At 37.9% G+C, this 20,818-nt stretch overlaps 1 protein-coding gene across 1 annotated transcript in view; it reads left to right on the forward strand.

The window, feature by feature from the left end:
- ACSL5 (acyl-CoA synthetase long chain family member 5) overlaps window positions 1-20,818 on the forward strand; it is a 44,915-nt gene that overhangs the window by 7,404 nt on the left and 16,693 nt on the right. The window contains 4 exon segments of the mRNA XM_077126029.1: window positions 7,114-7,298; window positions 10,566-10,674; window positions 20,402-20,466; window positions 20,581-20,682. Of these exon segments, the coding sequence (XP_076982144.1) occupies window positions 7,114-7,298; window positions 10,566-10,674; window positions 20,402-20,466; window positions 20,581-20,682 (461 nt within the window).

Genomic DNA, 20,818 nt, shown 5'->3' on the forward strand with positions numbered 1-20,818 from the left:
AACTGAAAGCAAAGTTAAATGTGTTTCCCTAACTTTTAGTAAACACATTGGTTTTCTTTGAGCTTCCTGGTCATGTTATCTGCCTTTTATTTTATTGGGTTATGCTTTGTTCTTAACTGACTTCTAAGCAATTTCTTATTAAAGAAATTAGCCTTTTGCCTATCTGGGGCTTGATAGTTTTCCCAGCCTACCTTTTGATATTGTTTCTGGTATCACCTCCACGTGGCAAAGATTTTTAAATTGTTGATGTAATTAAACTTGCCACCATTTTTATTTATAGCTTCTAGGTTTTGTGTCTTCACCCAAGCCAAGATTTTTTTTTTAACTCTCAGTTTTTTGCTTGTTTATTTCTAAATACTCCTCTACTATTTTCCTTCTTCTATATTTAAGTCTTTAATCCATCTCCAATTTACTTTAGTGTAAGCAGTAAGGCATTAATCTAACTTGGTGTGTTATCTCTTAATCACTAGCCAGTTGCCTCAATATGTTTAATGTAAATGAAAAAGATCTATCTTCTCTGATTTGAAATGCAATTAAGTATATGAAACTGGTATTCACTGGATTTATTTCCAGACTATTTTGTTAAATAGATTTATCTGTTAACAACCAAAAGAAAACTTCTATAGCTCTATAGTAAATATTCAAATTTGGAACTTTTGTAGGTTTTATATTTCTGGGTGAACTTTAGAGTCAGCATTATAGTACCCAAGAAAATCATGCTTATTTTTATTACAGTCGTTTTAGATATATGGATACAGTTAGGGAGATATTACTCCCTGGCTATTTCAAAGAACTTTTTTCCATTTGTCAAGCCTTCTTATATCACTTGGATCTAAACTTTAGTATATAGGTTTTGCGTATTAGTTCTTATGTACCCTATTGTGAATTGCATCATATCCATTATTATCAAATTAGTTCTTTGTATGAAATATAGTAAAACTCGACTTTTTGAGTATTGGTTTGGCAACTGACCACCTTACTGCATTGTCTCATTATTTTTCTTGTCTCTCATTTTTTTAGAGGGTTTTTAGAATCTCCTCTCAGCTGTTTTTGTTTTTGTTTTTAATTGGAGAATATGACCACAAATTTTTGTCTGGAACTGACTGGATCTTGGCTCTTTTGATCTTTGAATTATTTTAAATAGCTAGGATGGCTGAGACTCACCTTTCTTGGGAAACCAATATCAGCCTTTTCACTGAATTTTATAAAACTGGATCTTTGTCTAAAATCATGTTAGCTTTTATTTCCCTAATGGAAGAAAACTATATATGCAGAAAAGTAAACTTGTATTAGAAAAAGTGAAAAACCCTAAGCCTAGGATTCTGAGGAAATCAGATGTGGGATCTTGCAAGAGAATACATAGCTCTTTCATTCGTGCCCATTTTCAAAAAAAGGGTTATAAGACCCTTCTAAATATGCTTATTGTGCTAATTGGTTTCTAATGTCCTTTTGTCATTGCTTTGGCATTTGTCTAGAAATATTGCCTATTTGCTTGGGGACTGAGACAGGAGCCTTCTAAGTTGCAGTTGGTGGGGAATTTAGGGGAAATAACAACAGAGACTGAGTTAGCAACTTAAAACGCAGCCTGAAAAACAAAACTTTTATATCTGATCTCCTAAATAACACACAGTCCCCTTTGGAGTCATTATGAGTTGTCAAGATTGGTGACATATTCTCTGGGAGAAAGTAATTAATTCATAGTATGGAAGAATGTGTTAACTAATTGGGTGTGAGAACTTCAGGGATTCTAGTCTCCTTTTTAATGAGCTTTGTATCACCACAGAATGAGCCCCTGCATGCAAGAAAACTGAGAACCCAATTAATTCCAAATGAGCATGTGCCACTTTCTAGAAGGCAGAGTTTTTTTCAAAAAGCTTATAATTGCAATTTAAATATCATCATTGCATAGAAAATAATTAGTTTTTCAGGCCCAAAAGCAAAAATAATTTGCTTTACTATCCTCAGAATTCCAGAGACCATGAATAACAGAATTTATTTCTAGACCTGACTTTCTGTCCACTTACCAGTGTAGATGGCTTCATTCAATAAGAATCATCATGCAAGAATTTCCTCTAAGTCTGGAGGAGTAGACTCATCTGATGGTCCTTGTGATGTGTGTTTGAAATACACCCTTTCACTACCCACCATCCCTAACCCAACACCTTAGCAAAATATTGATTATGTAGTGCCCATCTCAAAATTGGCCAGGGTGACTTTTGATGGCCTGAGATTTGGAAACTAGGGGGTAGGGAATTCTACAGAGTGGGGGATACGGGTTAACTGACAGTATTTAGAACAGACAAGTCTGAACTATACATCTAAAAGTGTTCATTTATTTTAAAAACAAACACTTGTTGAATGTTTACTATGTGCTAGGCATGGTGCACACCCTAGAGGCACAGAAGTAAACAAAACAAAATTCCCTGTTCCCATTAGAATGTTCCTTGGTGGAAGCAAAGAAACCAGGACTATTTCAGTGCCACAGAGAAGACAAAGGCAAGTCCCATGATAATGATTGGGATAGGAAGGACGGTATTAAATAGGATTATAAGAGAAAGTCAGCCTCTGGGGAAGAGACATTGGAGTTGAGACTGGACTGATAGTTGTAACCCTTTTAGGTCTGGGGAAGAGTCTTTGGGCAAAGTGAAGGTTCGGAGGCTCTGAAGTGGATTGGACTTAGATGCTTTGAAGAGTAGAACACATGAAGGAAAAATACCATCTTTTAAGAGAAAGAGACTATCAAAATAAAAGTGATTTGTAGGCTATTAGGATAGCCTGAAAGATTCATAGCAATGAACACTGTTGATCAAAGACTTGCATGTTGGAGTAGAAAGGGCCATTTAGGGACTTTGCACAAAGCAAAGGAGGCTTAATTCTTAATGAAGAAATGTTGCTCTTCAGAATGAGTAAAATCTAAAACTTAGTATGCAATGATCATAACCCAGAAACCATAACTGTTCCAGGGACTTGCAAGGAGATATGAAGATGGAAAGTGTTCTCCATCTAGTTTGGGAATTGAATATGCTCAGAGCCATGAAATGAGTTACCAGCTATGAGCCACATGTACCACAGTGAAGAGGAGGGTCTTGGAGGGAATCAAAGAGAATAGCTGAGGATAAATGGGCATGCTGGGCTGTAAGGCAGAGAGAGGCACATCACTGTCACCATATCAGAACACTGAGGAAATTTCTACTTGGAGCTACCCTGATGTCTGTGGTGGCTTGCTCAGACATCTGTAGATGACCTTGAACAGGAACTCCCAGACACAGACCAACAGAGCGCTCTTTCCTCTTTTTGTTACCGCTATTGCACTTCTTTCTATCCTATTATTTCCCTACTAAGAGTGAAATAAAGGGAAGAGGAAATGCCATCACACCAACTATTTACAGGTGATTCGGTGGAGTGACAAAACTAGAATCATCCTTTGAATGGCAGAGAATTCATGGCAGAGGGGTGGTGGCTTTCTCCCTCATCTATCTGAGCACTGATGAATTGTTAACAGAGCTTTCCAGGCCAGCATTAGAATGACCTTCTCTCAGTGTCTTCCACTTAAACAGAGAGAGACTTATGTAAAACTGTTGCAAATCCTCTCTAAAGTACTATTAAAAATGTGTTTTGTGCATCAAAGGACAGTATCAAGAAGGTGAAAAGATAGCCTACAGAATGGGAGAAAATATTTGCTAATCATAGAGCTCATAAGGTCTAGTATTCACAATATGTAAAGAACTCTTACAACTCAACAACATAAAGACAATCCAATTTTAAAAATAGGCAAAGGACTTGAATAGACATTTCTCAAAAAAAGATATACAAATGGCAAAAAAACATAAGAAAAGTTGTTCAACATCATTAGTCATTAGGGGAATGAAAATGAAAATCTCTATGAGATACAACTTCGCACCCACTAGGATAGCTAAAATAAAAAGACAATAACAGATATTGCAAAGATGTGGAGAAATTGTGACATCTGTACATTGCTGGTAAAAATGTAAAATGATGTAGCTGCTGTGGAAAACAGTTTGATGGCTCAACAAAAAGTTTAATATGGAATTGCCATATGACCCACAATTCCACTCTTATATAAAAATACTTATATGCAAATATTCATAGCAGCACTATTCACAATAGCCAAATATCCATTAACAAATGAAGAGATAAACAAAATATGACATATACATGCAATATTATTTTATTATAATGCAATATTATATATATTATTTAACCAAAGAAAGGAATAAAACGATGATACAAGCTATGATATGGATGAACTTTGAAAACATTGAGTTTTTAAAAAGCCAGGCACAAAAGATCACATATTATATAATTCAATTTATATTAAATATTCAGAGAGTGATTATCAGAGTTTCCATCTGAGATGATGGGAAAGTTTTGGTAATGGGATGGTGGTAATAAATACATCCTTCAGTGTCTTCTGCAAAGACAACCTCTTGCTGGTGTAGGTAAGATGCTTTCATTCTCATGAAACTGTGGCCTTTGTAATTATTTCCCTTGTTTGTACCAAAGTGGTCAGTCTTGTTCCATTTGTGGGCAATATGACCAGAGTTCGTCTGAAAGCAATAGTTGGGAAGTGGCAGGCCATGGCAGAGATCCATCCAGAATTTATGTTTTGTTTGCACCATTTCAGACTCGTAAAACTTAAACCAATAGTTAAAATGGAGATTTCACAAATATTGAATCTTCTGGGTTTTCTACAGTTAAAAAAAAAAATTTGACCATCTGTTGTCCCTGGACCCATATTGTTACATGGTAACAGTCAGCTAAGGTGGACAGCAGGTGCCCCTTTTCTACTGGCCCTGGATTCTCTCTTCTCTAGTTACCTGGCAGCTATTCACCTTCCTCCTTGCCCAAACTTGTCTCCCATCCACCTCAGTCACTATTTTGAAGACATTGTTTGCAAAGATGCCCAATAAAATGTGAAACTACCATCTGGGAGAAAAGGGCAAAAGTCCTCAGCACGATCATCTGTCCCTTTAACAGAGAAGGATGGGGTTAGGCAGGGCAGCGGGCAAAGGAGGCCGGGCAGGATCTTTTAATTTGCAGGTATGACTGAGAGAGAGGGAAGAAGACCGGATCATAAGATGCTGCCAGATGGGTGGCCGTGTCCCAGCCTGAGGGGAGGAGCTGGGGGTGGGCACCTGGGCCAACACAAAGGAAGCTCCTCCTCCCCTTTGGCACTGCACCCCTCTCTGCTAATTTCACAACCTTCCCAGTGGGAGTGGCTGACCTAAGAATGGTGTCCTGCATGGGCTGGCTCTTGAATGCTCTTTGCCTCTTAGAGTGCCACTTCACAACACAAGTCCGGGTAAGGCTGGATTCCAGAAATGCCAGCTCTCAGAATTGGGCCCAGTAGTCACAACAGTGTCCTTGTCCTGCTGTAACGGTGCACCTGTGGGGCCTTGCTTTGTTGACCTTTGCTCTCCTTTCCCTTCCCCTACACTCAACGTGGAAGAAGCAAGGAGGTGGGGGTTATCTTCCCCATCTGGGAGTTCTGTTTTCCTCCATAAAATGGAAAGTGAGTAGTCCAAAGTTAGGTAAAAAACAATCAAGGAGCAGAAAAACGATGAGGAACTCAGGGTTTCTTGTGACCACTCCTGCTCACACACAAAAATCCTGTGTTTTATAGCTTTTGTTAGACTGGAACAAAGTGTTTCCCTAAATGGAGGTTTCAGATGCTGGATAATGGCTGTTTTCCCAAAGCGCTGAGGGAGACCATAATCTTGATCCGATAAACTCTTTAATGGGCTTGCTTTGCTCTTTTGATTTTGAGTGGAAATTTTTGGGCTCATCTCTGAGGTATTTGTTCCATCAGGCACTTGTAGTACACTTTGGAAGATATAAATTAGGAGGGTTATTTGCCATCACCTCTAATTTGCCAAGAAAAATGTGGTCATCTTGAATTCTTTAACTAAAACTTGTAAGAAAAAACAAGTTGTGGTTTCTTTTAGCTTTTAATAGGGAAGCAGCAATGGGAAATGGTGTGTGAACTTGGACAAGTCACTTTACCTGTGGAGTTTCCATATTCTTTTCTGTAACATGCTTCTTCATGGCGTGACTTGGATTAAGTGAGATAATATATGTGAGCCACCCATGCAGTGCCCAGCACATAATCTGTGTTCATAGGTCTGCTGTGATCATCAGGGTGCTATTAACCTCAAGCTAGTTTGAAAGGGATAGGGCAAGAATTGGAAGAGATGGCTTCAGCCAGGGTGTGTACCTAGAACCTGTCCAAAAGTTAGCCCCTTGTATTAGAGCAGTTGGAAGCTGAACTTGGCTGGAAACTACAAGAAACCCTGGGTTGGCGGAAGCCTTTACTGCTGCCAATTCCTCGAGATCTCTTCCTGGACTAAATCTTCAAGACGTGCCTTCTACCAGTGTTGGGCCCATCCTCTAGTGCCTTCCTGTGTACCTGGTGAATGTTCACCAGGTGGAAATGCTGCTCCATGCCCCCTGGAGGAGACCATGCAGAGGATGCGAGCTGTAACGCTGTTGGCCTCTGAGATCTGCCCGACACTCTAGAAGGAAAGCGATAAGCAAGGAAGGTCTGGCCAGCAGGAAATGTCCTTTGTGCAAAATGCTTGACTTCTAAAACCTGGGGCATCACCTTTGCCAAGGTCTCCTCCTGTGTTAGGTGTATACCAGGGCAATCCAGTTGGACGAGTCCTTCCTGACCCTGGGTCTGCCTCGACGTAGAGAGCTGATTGGAGTCTCCTCTGATTGCCAGCTTGTATCGGGTCAAGTAGGGCTTCTTACAGCCTTTAAAGGCCAAAAATACAAAGGCAGTGGTTTCTCCAAATTGTCTTGGAAATGATTAACTTGTTTCCTTTGATCCTTTATCGTCTTGTGGGAGGACAGCCGAGTAGCAGGAGTGAAGGGCATGTTCTATTATTTTTGACATCGTTAAGGTAAAGAGTGGGAGCAATTTCGCTACGAGAGGGGGCTAACCTAGGCTATTTGGGGGATTAGAAGGAGCGTGTGCATGTGTGTGTCTGTGTTTGTGTCCTTTTGTAAACAGAACTATTGAGTAAGAAATATGAGCATTTCCTCTAACCGTTTCTTTCCTTTTTCCTTTTTTTTTTTTTTTTTTTTTTTAAGGTTTGAAGTTCCTGCTGCTGTGCACAAAGATGCTTTTTATCTTGAACTTCTTGTTTTCCCCACTTCCAACGCCAGCACTGGTCTTCATCCTGATCTTTGGAGCAGCCGTCTTCCTGTGGCTGATCAACAGACCTCAGCCCGTCCCACCTGTGTTTGACTTTGACCATCAGTCGGTGGGAATTGAGGTAGTTTACCATTCTTTTTAGCTGGTCAACCTTGATCGAACACAAACAGTAATTCAATTCTTTGGGATAACTCATAAAGGGGATGGGTTCATGGTGGGAAAGTAAGCCTTTCAGGTTACCCTTCAACTGAGAAGCTCCAAGTTTAAACTTTTATTATTGGAACATTTTCTTTTGTAATAAAAATGAAACAACTGCTGTATCTTATGATACTATTCCTGTAGTTTAGGGGTTGGAAAACCAGAGGCTGTAAGCAAAATTTTTCCTTTGTATGCCACCAGAGTAAGAATGTTTTTCTCATCTTTGAAGGGATATGGGAAAGAAAAGGAGGTGGGAAGAGAAAGAGAGAGAGAGAGAGATCATTTGTGTCCCACAAAGCCTAAAGTATTTATTATCCTCTGTACAGATAAACTTTGCCAACCCCAGACCTAGATGGCCGAGTCAGGACTTATGGGGCAAAAGAACATTTTCATTGAGTTATCCAGTGTGTGAGAATGGGAAAGGAGTCATTTCCTTGAGTTAAATTCTAGCATTCAGTTAGTAGTCATTCTTCTTCAAAGTGGCAGGAGTTGAGCTGGATTTTTACCCTCTATCTCCAACCCCCACCTTTCAGCATATCACCCAACTTCCAAGAATGTTCCTTCATCTCTCATCCTTCTGCCTCCATGAGTATTTTCATCCTTGAACACTTGTATATGTTTCCTGTGGCTGCTGTAAGAAATTACTATAAACTTGATGGCTTAAAACAACATAATTTTATTCTCTCATAGTTCTGGAGGCAAGAATTCCCCAAAATCAGTTTCATGGGACCTAAATCAGGGTTTTGGCAGGGCCATGTTCCCTCTGGAGTTTCCAGGGGAGAATCTGTTCCTTGCCTCTTCCAGCTTCTGGTGACTGCGGCATTCCTTGGCATGTGGCCACATCACTCCTTGTCTCCATGTATAGATTCCCTTCTCTTCATCTGTCTGTAGCCATCTCCCTCTGGCTTTCTTTCTTAGAAGGTCACAGGTGATTGCACTTAGGATGCCTCCAGATAATCCAGGATAATCTTCCCATCTCAAGACTCTTAATCATATCTACAGAGGCACTTCTTTGACTATATCCAATAACATTTATAGGGTCCAGAATTAGGATGTAGGTGTCTTTTGAGAGGTGTTATTCATCTTACCACAATCTTCTTCAGAGAAAAAAACATTCCTATTCCTTCTATTTCCTTTACCTTTCTTGGCTTTTTCCGACTCATCTCCACTCTCCCTGGCATTTTTTTTATTTTTTTGGTATTTTTGCATATTCAGTCTTTTCAATGACATCTCCCTATCCTGTAAATCCTGCTGCTTTAGGCTGTCCTCTGTTCTCAATCCTTCCCTTTCCCACTGGAGTTCTTTAAGAGTATCCTGTTTGCTGATTTCCTCTTCTGACCTTCAACCCATTGAGATCTAACCTTTTACTCCTTCCATATCCCCCAGACTGCTCTGGGTCATTTATAACCTTAACTTCTAAATTCAATGACATCTCCTTCAGCCTTTCTCTCAATTTCCATGAGACTTTATCTTTCTTAAAACTCCTCTTGCCTTTCATAATGTCCTTCAGCAGGATTTCTTCCTAGTTCCAAGAGTCTTCCTTTAGCCTTGAGGCTCTTTCCTCTCCTCATCCTAGGGTTTCACTCTCAGCATTCCTTAATTCATCAAAAATAGGTAACAGCAAACATTTTCTCTAAGAGCCATACAGTAAATAGCTTTGTGGAAAAAAATGCTCTCTGTAGCAACTACTCAACTCTACTGTTGTAGTACAAAGATACCGGACAATATGCAAATGACTAAGCATGACTGGGTTTCAATAAATCTTTATTTATAAAAGCAGATGGCAGGCCAGATTTAGTCCATGGACTGTAGTCTGCCAATCCCAACTCTAAAGCTTCACAGCCATGAAGAACACTTGAAAAATATCTCAAGACTATGCCATACAACTCTGACTTGTAGTTCTGACCTCTCCCCTGAGTTCTAGTCCTAAGGATACAGTTCATAGGCCTTTCCACCTCAGTTACCTCAAATATTTCAAACTTAGCAACTCTCTTCATTGTACATCTTCTCCCCTGTGTAAACACACACATCTTTCCCCGTTTCTTCCTGCTCTACTTCAGTTAAATGCATCTCTTCCTATTCAGTTGCCTAAAGTTAAGACTCAGAATCATCTTTGATTCTTTCTCTTCCTTGCCTGCTGTATGCACATAGATGGCAAGACTCTTCCTTCACTGGACAAGGAACTTGATTTTTGACATCTTGGTTTAACTTGACATCTCATGGAAACCTCCCGTGATACTCTAACTCAGATCCATTGTTATATCTTTGTGGTACTCTGTGATCTTATCGTCCGTGTCTTGGTTGGTAATTTACATTGATGGATGCTTATTTAATTGGTCTATTCCTAACTCTAGGCTAACTTTCATGAGGGTTGGACTATCTCTGGTTTTGTTTGCTATTGTAACTCGGCACCCATCCCACTGTCTGGCCCTGCAGCTCCAGGAAACATTTCTAGACAGTTTCCTAGCTACTCCTTCCCTACATACCCTATTCCCTAATTGCCCACCAGACTCTGAAATGGGTTTTCTTGTTTCTATGCCTTTTTCTGGTTGTTTCTTCCTAAATTCTTATTCCTTTTGCTCTCTTCCATTCTACCCCAAACTACATCTTTTGATAAATGCCTACTTCAAAGTCCCTATTGAAATATCATTTCTTCTCTGTAGTCTTCCCACTTCAAACAGAATTGGTTGCTTCATTTGTTTCCCATCACAGCATGTACATCGCAGTCTTATAGAGTGAGGATTTCTCTTTTCATCATTATACCCTCTCCCAAAGCCCCGGTACATGAGCTGTTCCAGTGCTGTGGTTTTATCTTAACTCACTTTGCTTCTATGGTATTGCACAGTACCTGGAACATAATATTCACTCTATAGATGTTTAAACATGATATGACAAAAAAGGATATAAAATCATTATCCCTCCTATGATGGGTATTATAGTAAAAGTTTAATTGGGTGGTGGGAATAACAGAACAATTTTTCTTAAGTATTCTTAAGATGTGCCAAAATGTCTATGATATAAGTATACTACAATTGTGCGATTAAAAAATGTACTCAGTGAAAAGTGGAGAGGTCATCCCTGGGGCCTCAAAGGGAAAGATAATGGGTTTCAGCATTTGTGATTTATTCGATTCAACCCATAAAGGGTTTGGAAAGAGTGGAGAGAGACTAAACCTAGTTTTGTGTCTTAGGGAGGAGCACGGAAAGCTGCTTACCAGAAGAGCAATGATCTACTAAGTTACTATTTCTCAGATGCCAAGACCTTTTATGAAGTTTTCCAAAGAGGACTTACTGTGTCGGGTAAGACTGGCAGTCTGGAGTGAGTGTGCTGTTCCACACTTCCTTTTCACTGGCTTACTTCTAAGACCCCTACTATTTAGATGTGCTGGTCTGAGTAGAATCACAATATACAAAGTGCATGGGACCCCAGCACAGGATCAGGATGAGGTACTGGAAATGGTGCAATTCAGACTTGGGTTTGAAATCCAGTTCACCTCTAGCTGTGTGACATTGAGCAAAACACTTTGCCTCTCTGAGTCTGTTCCTCATTTAACACAAAGAGAACTTCCCTGCCAAATTGTTGTTAACGGACTAGCATGTGATGTTTGTGGAGGAACGAGCTTTTCATGAATGCAATTCCCTTGATTTGCAGATGCAGAAAGTGAGCCAGCTTTAGAATTCAGCCTTCTGATTCTTACCTTAAGCCTGATATCATACTGCTGACCCACGCTGCTGCTGTTGGTATAATAGAAGGCATTATCTTTTGGACTTTCTAGACATACCACCCATCACAAGATCTTTTTTTTTTTAATTTATTAATTTAAAAAAATTCATCACAAGATCTTTGATAAGTTCATTTGGAACAGATCAGTCTCAATACTTGTGTCTTGTATCTTCGAACAGGATGCCAAGCACATATTGGCTTACAGCTCTCCCCGGTCTTTTCTTCTTTGGAGTAACATATCCAGGAATAGGTTTATCTACATGACTACCCATTCTTCCCTTCCACCTTTGACTAAGACTATGGTGAAATGAATAACCAACTCTAATCAAATGCTGAACATATGTTATCTCCTTTATTTTCTCCAAACACAAGATATTGGTTACTGTCATCCCTTTTTTTAATGGTTCTTTTTTTTTTTTTTTTTTTAGCATGGCCAGGCACCAGGAATTGAGCCCAGTTCTCTGGCATGGCAGGCAAAACTTCTGCCACTGAGCCACCGTTGCCCCATTCCTTTTTAATTTTTTCATATGTTGTATGGTGGGGGTCACCTTTCTTTCTTTTTCCATGTGAGTACCCCATTATTGCAGCACCATTTATTAAATTTTTGTTGTTTGGTTGCTTGCTTGTTTGTTTGGGAAGTGCATGGGCCAGAAATCAAATATCATCCCATTTTTAAAGATGAGGAGATGGAGACTCAGAGACTCAGTGATGTGTCCAAGGTCACGGGAGCTGATATTTAAAACTAAGTCTGTGTGATTTGACTAGATTGTTCTATTTTAGGTCAGCCCTTTTAAAAGTGTTTTATAAGAGTAGGGAGTCCTCACTACTATAAGACAATGAAAGGCTTATTATAACTAAAACTTCTATCTGAAGGCCCCCCAGTGATCTGTATTTGGTATTTCTGGCTCTAATAAGCAATTATTTTGACTTCCATACAGACAGCAAACAAAACCCAAGTCAACCATTAGTTTCTTTACTTCCCTGGTAACTTAAGATAGTCAAGTAAGAAAAGAAGATTACTTCCTTAAGATAAACGTAGTAGAATTTCCTTTGGACTTCTAAATTTTTAAAATTTTGTTTCATAAAGCATGTGTTGTTATTATAACTAGAAACAAGCCATTTAGATGTTGTATGTGGCATATAAATTACTTAATTTAGAAAACTTTTTTTTTCAATACTAAATTAAAAGTAAACAGATGGGTGGGCCGCGGTGGCTCAGCAGGGAGAGTTCTCGCCCACCATACTGGAGACCCCCAGGTTCAATTCCCAGTGCCTGCCCATGCAAAAAAAAAAAAAAAAAGGTAAACAGATGAGGTTAAAATGGTCTCTCATATATGCAAGCATGAGAAATCTGACCGGGTTACTTCTCTAGAAAAATTTGGGTTGAGTACAACAGCCCCAATGTATCCTTTTTTTTTTTTTTTTTCATTAGAGAGGCTGTGGGTTTACTGAAAAATCATGCATAAAATACAGGATTCCCATATACCAACCACCCCATCAGCATCTTGCATTGGGGGGAACAGTGGTTTTTGTTTCGTTTTGTTTTTAGTATGCTGTATGGTAGGGTCATATTTCATTCTTTTTCTATGTGAGTATACCTTTATTGAAGCACCATTTTGTTGAGCATTTTTTGTTTGTTTGTTTGGGAAGTGCATGGGCCAGGAATTGAACCCAGATCTCCCACATAGCATGCGAGAACTCTACCACTGAACTATCCTTGTACTCCCTTGGAACAATTTTTAGAATTGATACAATCTGTACAATTATATAATTGTACTATTATATTTGAACAATTTTATAATTGTACTATTAATTAAAGTCCCTTGTTTTACTTAGGGGTTGACTGTTGGTGAGGTGTAGTTCTATGGATTTTTTTTTAAATCTTATTCTGTTACCAGATATACAATCTACCATATATATACTCTATAATATTCAGATCTATTTTTCATTGCATTCACAAGGTAGTGCTACCATCACCACCATCCATTAACAAACATTTCCGTCATTCCAAACGATGATTCCAAATTCCTGTACATTCCTGTATATGAGCTTTAACTTCCTATTCCCTATCCCTACCCTGTTCCATGGTAATCTATAATCTAGATTCTGACTCTATGAGTTTGCTTCTTCTAATTGTTTCAACAGTGAAAACATACAATATTTGTTCTTTTGCGATCTTGCTTATTTCACTCAGTGTAATTTCTTCAGGCTCCATTCGTGTTATCATATATATCAGGACTCCACTCCTTTCTATGGCTGAATAATACTCCATTGTATGTATTATCACATTTTATTTTTCCATTTATCAGTTGATGGACACTTGGACTGCTTCCATCTTTTGGCAATTGTGAATAATGCTGCTATGAACATTGGTGTACAAATAAATATCTCTTCAAATCCCTGCTATCAGTTCTTTGGGGGATATACCTAGTAGTAAGATTGCCAGGTCATATGGTTATTCTATACTTGACTTTCTGAGCAACTGCCAAACTAGCTTCCACAGCAGCTACACCATTTTAAATTCCCACCAGCAATCAATGACTGTTCCTATTTCTCTGCATTCTCTTACTTTCTGTTTTATAAATAACACCATTTTAATGGGTATGAAATGGTATCTCATTGTGGTTTTGATTTAATTTCCCCGATATCTAATGATATTGAGCATCTTTTCATGTGCTTTCTGGTCATTTGTATATATTCTTTGAAGAGATGTCTGTTCTTTTGCCCGTTTTTTTAATTGGGTTGTTTGTCTTTTTGTTGTTAAGTTAAAGTATTTCTTTATATATTATGGATATTAATCAATTATCAGACTTGTACTTTCCAAATATTTTGTCCCATTGTGTAGGTTGTCATTTTACTTTCATGACAAAGTTCTTTGAGGGATAAAAGTTTTGATTTTGAAGAGGTCCCATTCATCTGTTTTATCTTTTGTATTTTGTGCTTTAGATATGAAATCTAAGAAACAATTGCCTAACAAAAGGTCCTGAAGATGGGTCCCTATATTTTCTTCTATGAGTTTGATAGGTCTAGTGCTTACATTAAGTTCTTTGATCCATTTTCAGTTGATTTTTGTATATGGTATGAGGTTGGGTCCTCCCCCTCAACTTTTTTTTTTCAAATGGAGATACAGTTTTTCCAGCATCATTTGTTAAAGAGACTATTCTTTCCCAATTGAGTGGTCTTTGCTACCTTGTCGAAAATTAGTTGCCCATAAATGTGAGAGTTGATTTCTGAGTTCTCAATTCTATTCCATTGGTTTATATGTTGGTCCTTATGCCAATACCATACTGTTTTAATTACTGTGACTTTGTAATGAATTTTAAGATTGGGAAGTGTGAGTCCTCCAACTTCAGTCTTCTTTTTCAAGACAGTTTTTCCATTTCTGCAAAGAAGGTTGTTGGAATTTTCATTGAGATTGCGTTCAATCTATAAATTATTTTGGAAAGTATTAACATCCTAATGATATTTAGTCTTCCAATCCATGAACACAGAATATCCTTCCATTTATTTAGGAAGGATAAATTCATAAATTTCTTTTAGCAATGTTTCGTGGTTTTCTGTGTACCAGTCCTTTACATTCTATTATATGTATTCCTAGATATTTCATTCTTTTAGTTGCTATTGTAAATGGGATGTTTTATTGATTCTTGTTCTGATTGTTCCTTACTTGTGCACAGAAACTCTATCAATTTTTGGGTGTTGATCATGTACCCAGCCTGAATAAATGATTACTGAAATCATTTATTGGCTATCCGAGCTTTGGTGTGAATTTTTCAGGATTTTCTGTATATGGGATCATATCATCTGCAAATAGCAAAATTTTTATTTCTTCCTTTCTAATTTGGATGCCTTTTATTTCTTTCTTTTTTTTTTTTTTCTAATTGTTCTGGCAAGAACTTCCAGTATGATGTTGAATAACAGTGGTAACAGTGGGCATCCTTGTCTTTTTCCTGAGCTCAAAGGGAAAACTACTAGTCTTTCACCATTAAGTAGGATATAACCTGTGAGCTTTTTGGGTTTTTTTTTGTTTTTTTGCATGGGCAGGCACCAGGAATCAAACCTGGGTCTCCAGCATGGCAGGCAGGAACTCTGCCTGCTGAGCCACCATGGCCTGCCCATTCTAAGTGTTTTTATCAAGAATGGGTGCTGGATTTTGTTAAATGCCTTTTCTGCGACAGTCAAGATGATCATGCAGTTTTCACCTTCATTTTGTAGTGTAGATTGTTACATTAATTGATTTTCTTATATTGAAACAACCTTGCATACCAGGGTAAATCACAGTTGATCATAGTGTGTAATTCTATTAACATGCTGTCAGATTTGGTTTGCTAGTATTTTACATCTATATTCATAATAGGTATTGTTCTGTAGTTTTCTTGTGGTTTCTTTATCTGTCTTTGGTATGCGGGTGATATGGCCTCATTGAATGAGGTAGGGAGTGTTTCCTCCTCTTCAATTTTTCGAGAGTTTGGACAGAATTGGAGGTAAGTCTTCTTAAATATTTTGTAGAACTCCCCTGTGAAACCATCTGGTCTGGGATTTTTCTTTGCTGGGAGGTTTTTGATTACTGATTCAGTCTCTTTACTAATAATTAGTTTGTTAAGATGTTCTATTTCTTCTTGAATCAATGTAAGTAGTTTGTGTGTTTCTAAGAATTTGTCCATTTCATCTGGTTATATAATTTAATGATATACATTTGTTCATAGTATCCTCTTATAGTCCATATTTCAGCCAGGTCAGTAGTAACGTCCCCCTTTTCATTTCTAATTTTAGTTATTTGTATCATGTTTCTTTTATTCTTTGTCAGTCTACTAAAGGCTTGTCAGTTTTACTGATTTTTTCAAAGAAACAACTTTTGGTTTTGTTAATCTTCCCTAATGTTAATCTTTGTTATTTCCTTCCTTCTGCTTGCTTTTGGTTTAATTTTCTCTTTTCTGGTTCTTCCAATTTTGAGGTAAGGTCTTTGGTTTGAAGTCTTTCTTCTTTTTGATGTAAACATTTAGAGCTGTAAATTTCCCTCTCAGCACTGCCTTTGCTGCATCCTATAAGTTTTAGTGCATTGTATTTTCATTTTCATTCTCCTCAAAATATTTCCTAATTTCACTTCTGATGTCCTCTTTAACCCATTGGTTGCTTAATAATATGTTGTGTAATTTCCACATTATTGTGAATTTTTCATTTCTCCTTCTGTTATTGATTTACAGCCTTATTGTGGTCAGAGAATATACATGATATGATTTCTGTATTTTTAAATCTATTTTCAATTTATTAAAAGCCTACTTTTGGGGTAGGCTTGAGGAAGCCTCTACTGACCCAGTCTTTCATAGTTCTCAGTACAGTGGGGTAAAAATACTGGGAAATCAAAACATGTTGATGTGCATGGCATGGAGGAAGTGTTCAATAAATGGTAGCTACCATTTAGTGATTAATGTTAGTGCAAGCAATCTCATTGGTAGACCCCTTGAGGTAGTCTGAGCTGGAGCAATGGCTCTGAACACCTGAAACAACAGGACTGGTCATGCATTGGGGAAGATTACAGTCTGAGTCATACATGGTATTATTTCTGTATTTTTAAATTATTTTTAATTTATTGAGACTTGTTTTGTGACCCAATATATTGTCTATCTTGAATGATCCATATGCACTCAAGAAAATGTGTATTGTTTTCATTGGGTTCTTTATATATCTGTTAGGTCTTCTTGGTTTAATGTATCATTCAAATGTTATACTTCCCTGTAGATCTTTTTACTAGATGTTCCATTACTGAGAGTGGTGTATTAAAATCTCCTACTATTAATATAGAACCATAAATTTCTCTCTTTTAATCTATCAATATTTGTTTCATAAATTTTAGGGCTCTACTCTTAGGTCCATACATATTTATAACCATTACATCTTTCTGTTGAATTATCAGTATATGATGACTATCTTTGTCCCTCATACACATTTTTTACTTAAAGTCTGCTTTTTTTAATATTAGGATAGCCATCCTTGCTGTTTCTTGGTTACGACTTGTATGGTATATTTTGTTCCATCTTTTCTTACACTCCTTCAATTGTCTCACACCATATTGTCTGGAGGGCAAATTCTGGGAGGAGGGTCACCCTGGAGAGGACCTTCCCAAGTCAGTCTTTCCAAGCCAAATCAAGGCCAGGGAACCATGAAGAGGGCCAGACTGGCTCCAAAATGTCCTGGGAAGGGTATAAGGAAGGGCTTCCAAAACTTCTCCATGGCTCCCCAAAGCTGAGCTTTCGGGGCCTATCTAGTAAATGAACTCTTCAGAAAACTGAACTCTACAGCCCTAAGGAAGTATGGCATCTTTAAATCTCCACCCCTGCCCCTGTCCAGGGAGCACTGGAACAATAATTGCCACCACCTTTGTAGGAGTGGGGTTGAAACAATAGCAGCTGCTCCCTTTGTCTGAGAGTAGTTAAAAACAATAGCTGTCCTCAGAGCCCAGACCAAGCAATCCAATTTCGCTCATCAAAAGCCCTGGTCAGAGATTGGCTGTGCTCACCCCTGTTCTTGGGGAAGAGGATGTTATGTTGCTTTCTGTCACCAGCAGCTAACCAGAGACTGGATCCCACAGCAGCCAATTGTGAGAGTGGGGGATAAGCATCAGTAGCTGCTGTTGAGAAAGCAACTTGTATTTCTTTACCATAATTTATCTGCTTCTTCCTACTCCTCTTCTCTGGATGTGATACACAGTTCTTTTGGCCTCTGGAATTTCAAAGTAGTTGTTACAGACAGCTCCTGCCTGTTTAATAGTTGTTTTGATAGAAAGAATGAGTTCTGGATCTCCTACTCCACCATCTTCTCCAGAAGTTCCCCAATTTATCCTTTTAACTCCTACCCAGTTGGCAGTCTTTGTATACACCATAGGTAGGTTGAGAATCACCTAGGGATATTATTAAAAATACAGATTTTCTGACTCTACCTTAGTTTAATTCAATCAGAATTCCAGGTGGTAAGATTCAGGAATTTGTATTTTTAACAAAGCTTCCAGGAGGCTCTGCATGCCAGACTTTGAATTCTACTTGGATTATGAGCTGCAACTTTATGGAAAAGTTGTTAATGGGTGGGCTCTTTGTAGATGACCACACCTTAGACTGGAGGTAGGTCTGAGTTGTATAAATTAATCAAAGGCTAGTCCTTTCCTTGGTCAGGAGCTTAGCTAATAGGCTACAGAGTTTAATGAGACTTGAGTTGATGTCCCTTTGGGCCAATTATTTGCTATGTTCCTTGACCAGGGCCTCAGCTAGCATTGCCATCAATAGGGAAGTGATAAGAGGTTGCAGGATAATTTCTTCCACATTTTATTAACCCTACCACTTTTGGGGTAGGCTTGAGGAAGCCTCTCCTGACCCAGTCTTTCATAGTTTCTTGGTACAATGGGATAAAAATATTGGGAAATCAAAACATGTTGATGTGCATGGCATGGAGGAAGTGTTCAATAAATGGTAGCTATCATTTAGTGATTAATGTTAGGGCAAACAATCTCATTGGTAGACCCCTTGAGGTAGTCTGAGCTGGAGCAAAGGCTCTGAACACCTGAAACAACAGGACTGGTCATGCTTTGGGGAAGGTTACAGTCTGAGACTTTACTTCTTGAGGTTTCTGCACCAGGAAGAAGAATACTAATGTTTCCTATGGACAGTTTCCTCATTCATATTTCGTATCTCTTTAATCACAGAGTGGATATCTGTTTCCTGCTTTCCTTCCTTTTTCCTCTGTCATTTAGGCTATAAGCTCACTATTTATTTCTGAATTCCTAGTAACTCTCCCTGACGCTTCCTTTTGGCAAGACCTGAATTCCTCCCAGCAATTTGGATAGATCCTCTGTGTAAAATTTCCTTGCCTTCTACTCTTCTATTTATAATTTGGCCTCATTCTGGCTTGGATGTGGGGGCTTCTCAGCTAGTTAGTGCTGTCCCTTAGCTTAATACCACAACTTCCATAGCTTGATTTTAAGAGCTATTTACTGTAGTTAATGAATCTTCCCAGACTTATTTTAATTTTAAATAAGACTTCAATTTAGATGTTCAGAAGTTTCATTCTTCTATTGCAAATACATGATATGAATTGGAAATATATTGAAAGCAAATGCACGTGTGTGTATATTCTTGTAGCTCTTTATAGCCCTGTATCTCAGAAGATCCTCTCATATAAATGGGCAAAGTATATGAACAGATAATTCATGAGAATAAATAAGAAATAAGGAGAAATGTTCTACTTTACTAGCTATTAAAGAAATCTAAAAACTTTTGAAATCTATCAAACCAGAAAATAATTTTTAATACAAATTCTTTTCTTTCAAATTTGAATGTGATTTAGAGAAGACAGTTTTAAGAAATAATATTCAATGCCTATGAGAGTGCAATGAAATTTGATATGTTGCTGGTGGAAGAAAGTAAATTGTCACAGCTGGTCTTCTAAGCGATGACATATCTAATGTTGTTTTCTGTTAAAAACCTGAGATGTTTAGCTTGCCTCACCTTTACAACAGTTATCTCATTTTAAGGGATCTATTTTAAGAAGATATCCTAAATTTGAAATTATCAATTTGGAAATATTTATCATAGCATTATTTAAGATGTCAAACTAGGATACAATCTAAATGCCCACATTGGGAAAAAAGTCAACTACAGTAGAGACATTTATCTGTTGACCATCATCAGGCCACTGAAATCTCTATGGAGAAGAAATAATAACATGAGAATGTTTATATCACATATGGGAAGGAAGCAGGATAACAAAATATATATGTGTTGAATAAAAATAACTATGAAACTATGCAAAGGAACTTATGAAAGGAAATGTCAACCTTAATAATGGTCTTTGTATGATGAGTTTATTGGTGGCAAATTTTGATTTCTTCTATATTTTTATGACTATATATTTGTTTTATTTAGGGAAGCTCAATTCAAGATTATTCAATATAGGCCATGTTTACTTGTAGGTTTTAACTTGATCACATAATGTATGTCAGTCCATATTGAAGGCTTTCTCTGAATGCTTACATTACCACAGAGACCACATTTACCAGCATTAGCCACTCTTGTATTGTAGTGTTTCCTAAATGTTTTAAGTGTAATTTGTAAGACTCTCTCTGCCTTTGCAAATGTAGTATTTACTGCCTTTGGATTTCCTGAACGTATAAGAAAAGCTCAAATTCTTGCTGGATTTATCCCTTGTGTATTGCCTTTTCCTAATTCCCTTCTACTTTCTGGTGCTAGAGATTTACATCTGGGCTAATGTCTATTTTTTGTTTTTTGTTTTGTTTTTGTAATGTCATGTTTGTAGACAATGGCCCCTGTTTGGGATATAGAAAACCAAATCAGCCCTACAGATGGTTGTCCTATAAACAGGTAAGTCACACTCTTAGTTCTGGTAAGACTCTTGTTAATGTGGTACCTGAGCTAATTTGAGCTCTTTTGGGTTTTAGCCTCTATTTTTTTTTTTCCTCACTCTCTCTTTCATAGGTGTCCGATCGAGCAGAGTATCTGGGCTCTTGTCTTCTACATAAAGGATATAAGCCTTCACCAGATCAATTTGTTGGCATCTTTGCTCAGAATAGGCCAGAGGTAACCAGGTTAAAGTTAACTCAAGGAAATCAATTGGGGCTAAGTCTAAAAACTCTAATCCCCACTCCCAATGCAGCCTCCTGATATTTGCTGATGACTTATCAGAGCAATTCCAAGGTCTCATATGCTGGCATTC

This window comes from Tamandua tetradactyla, chromosome 13 (assembly GCF_023851605.1).
Source record: "Tamandua tetradactyla isolate mTamTet1 chromosome 13, mTamTet1.pri, whole genome shotgun sequence".
Taxonomy (NCBI): Eukaryota; Metazoa; Chordata; class Mammalia; order Pilosa; family Myrmecophagidae; genus Tamandua; species Tamandua tetradactyla.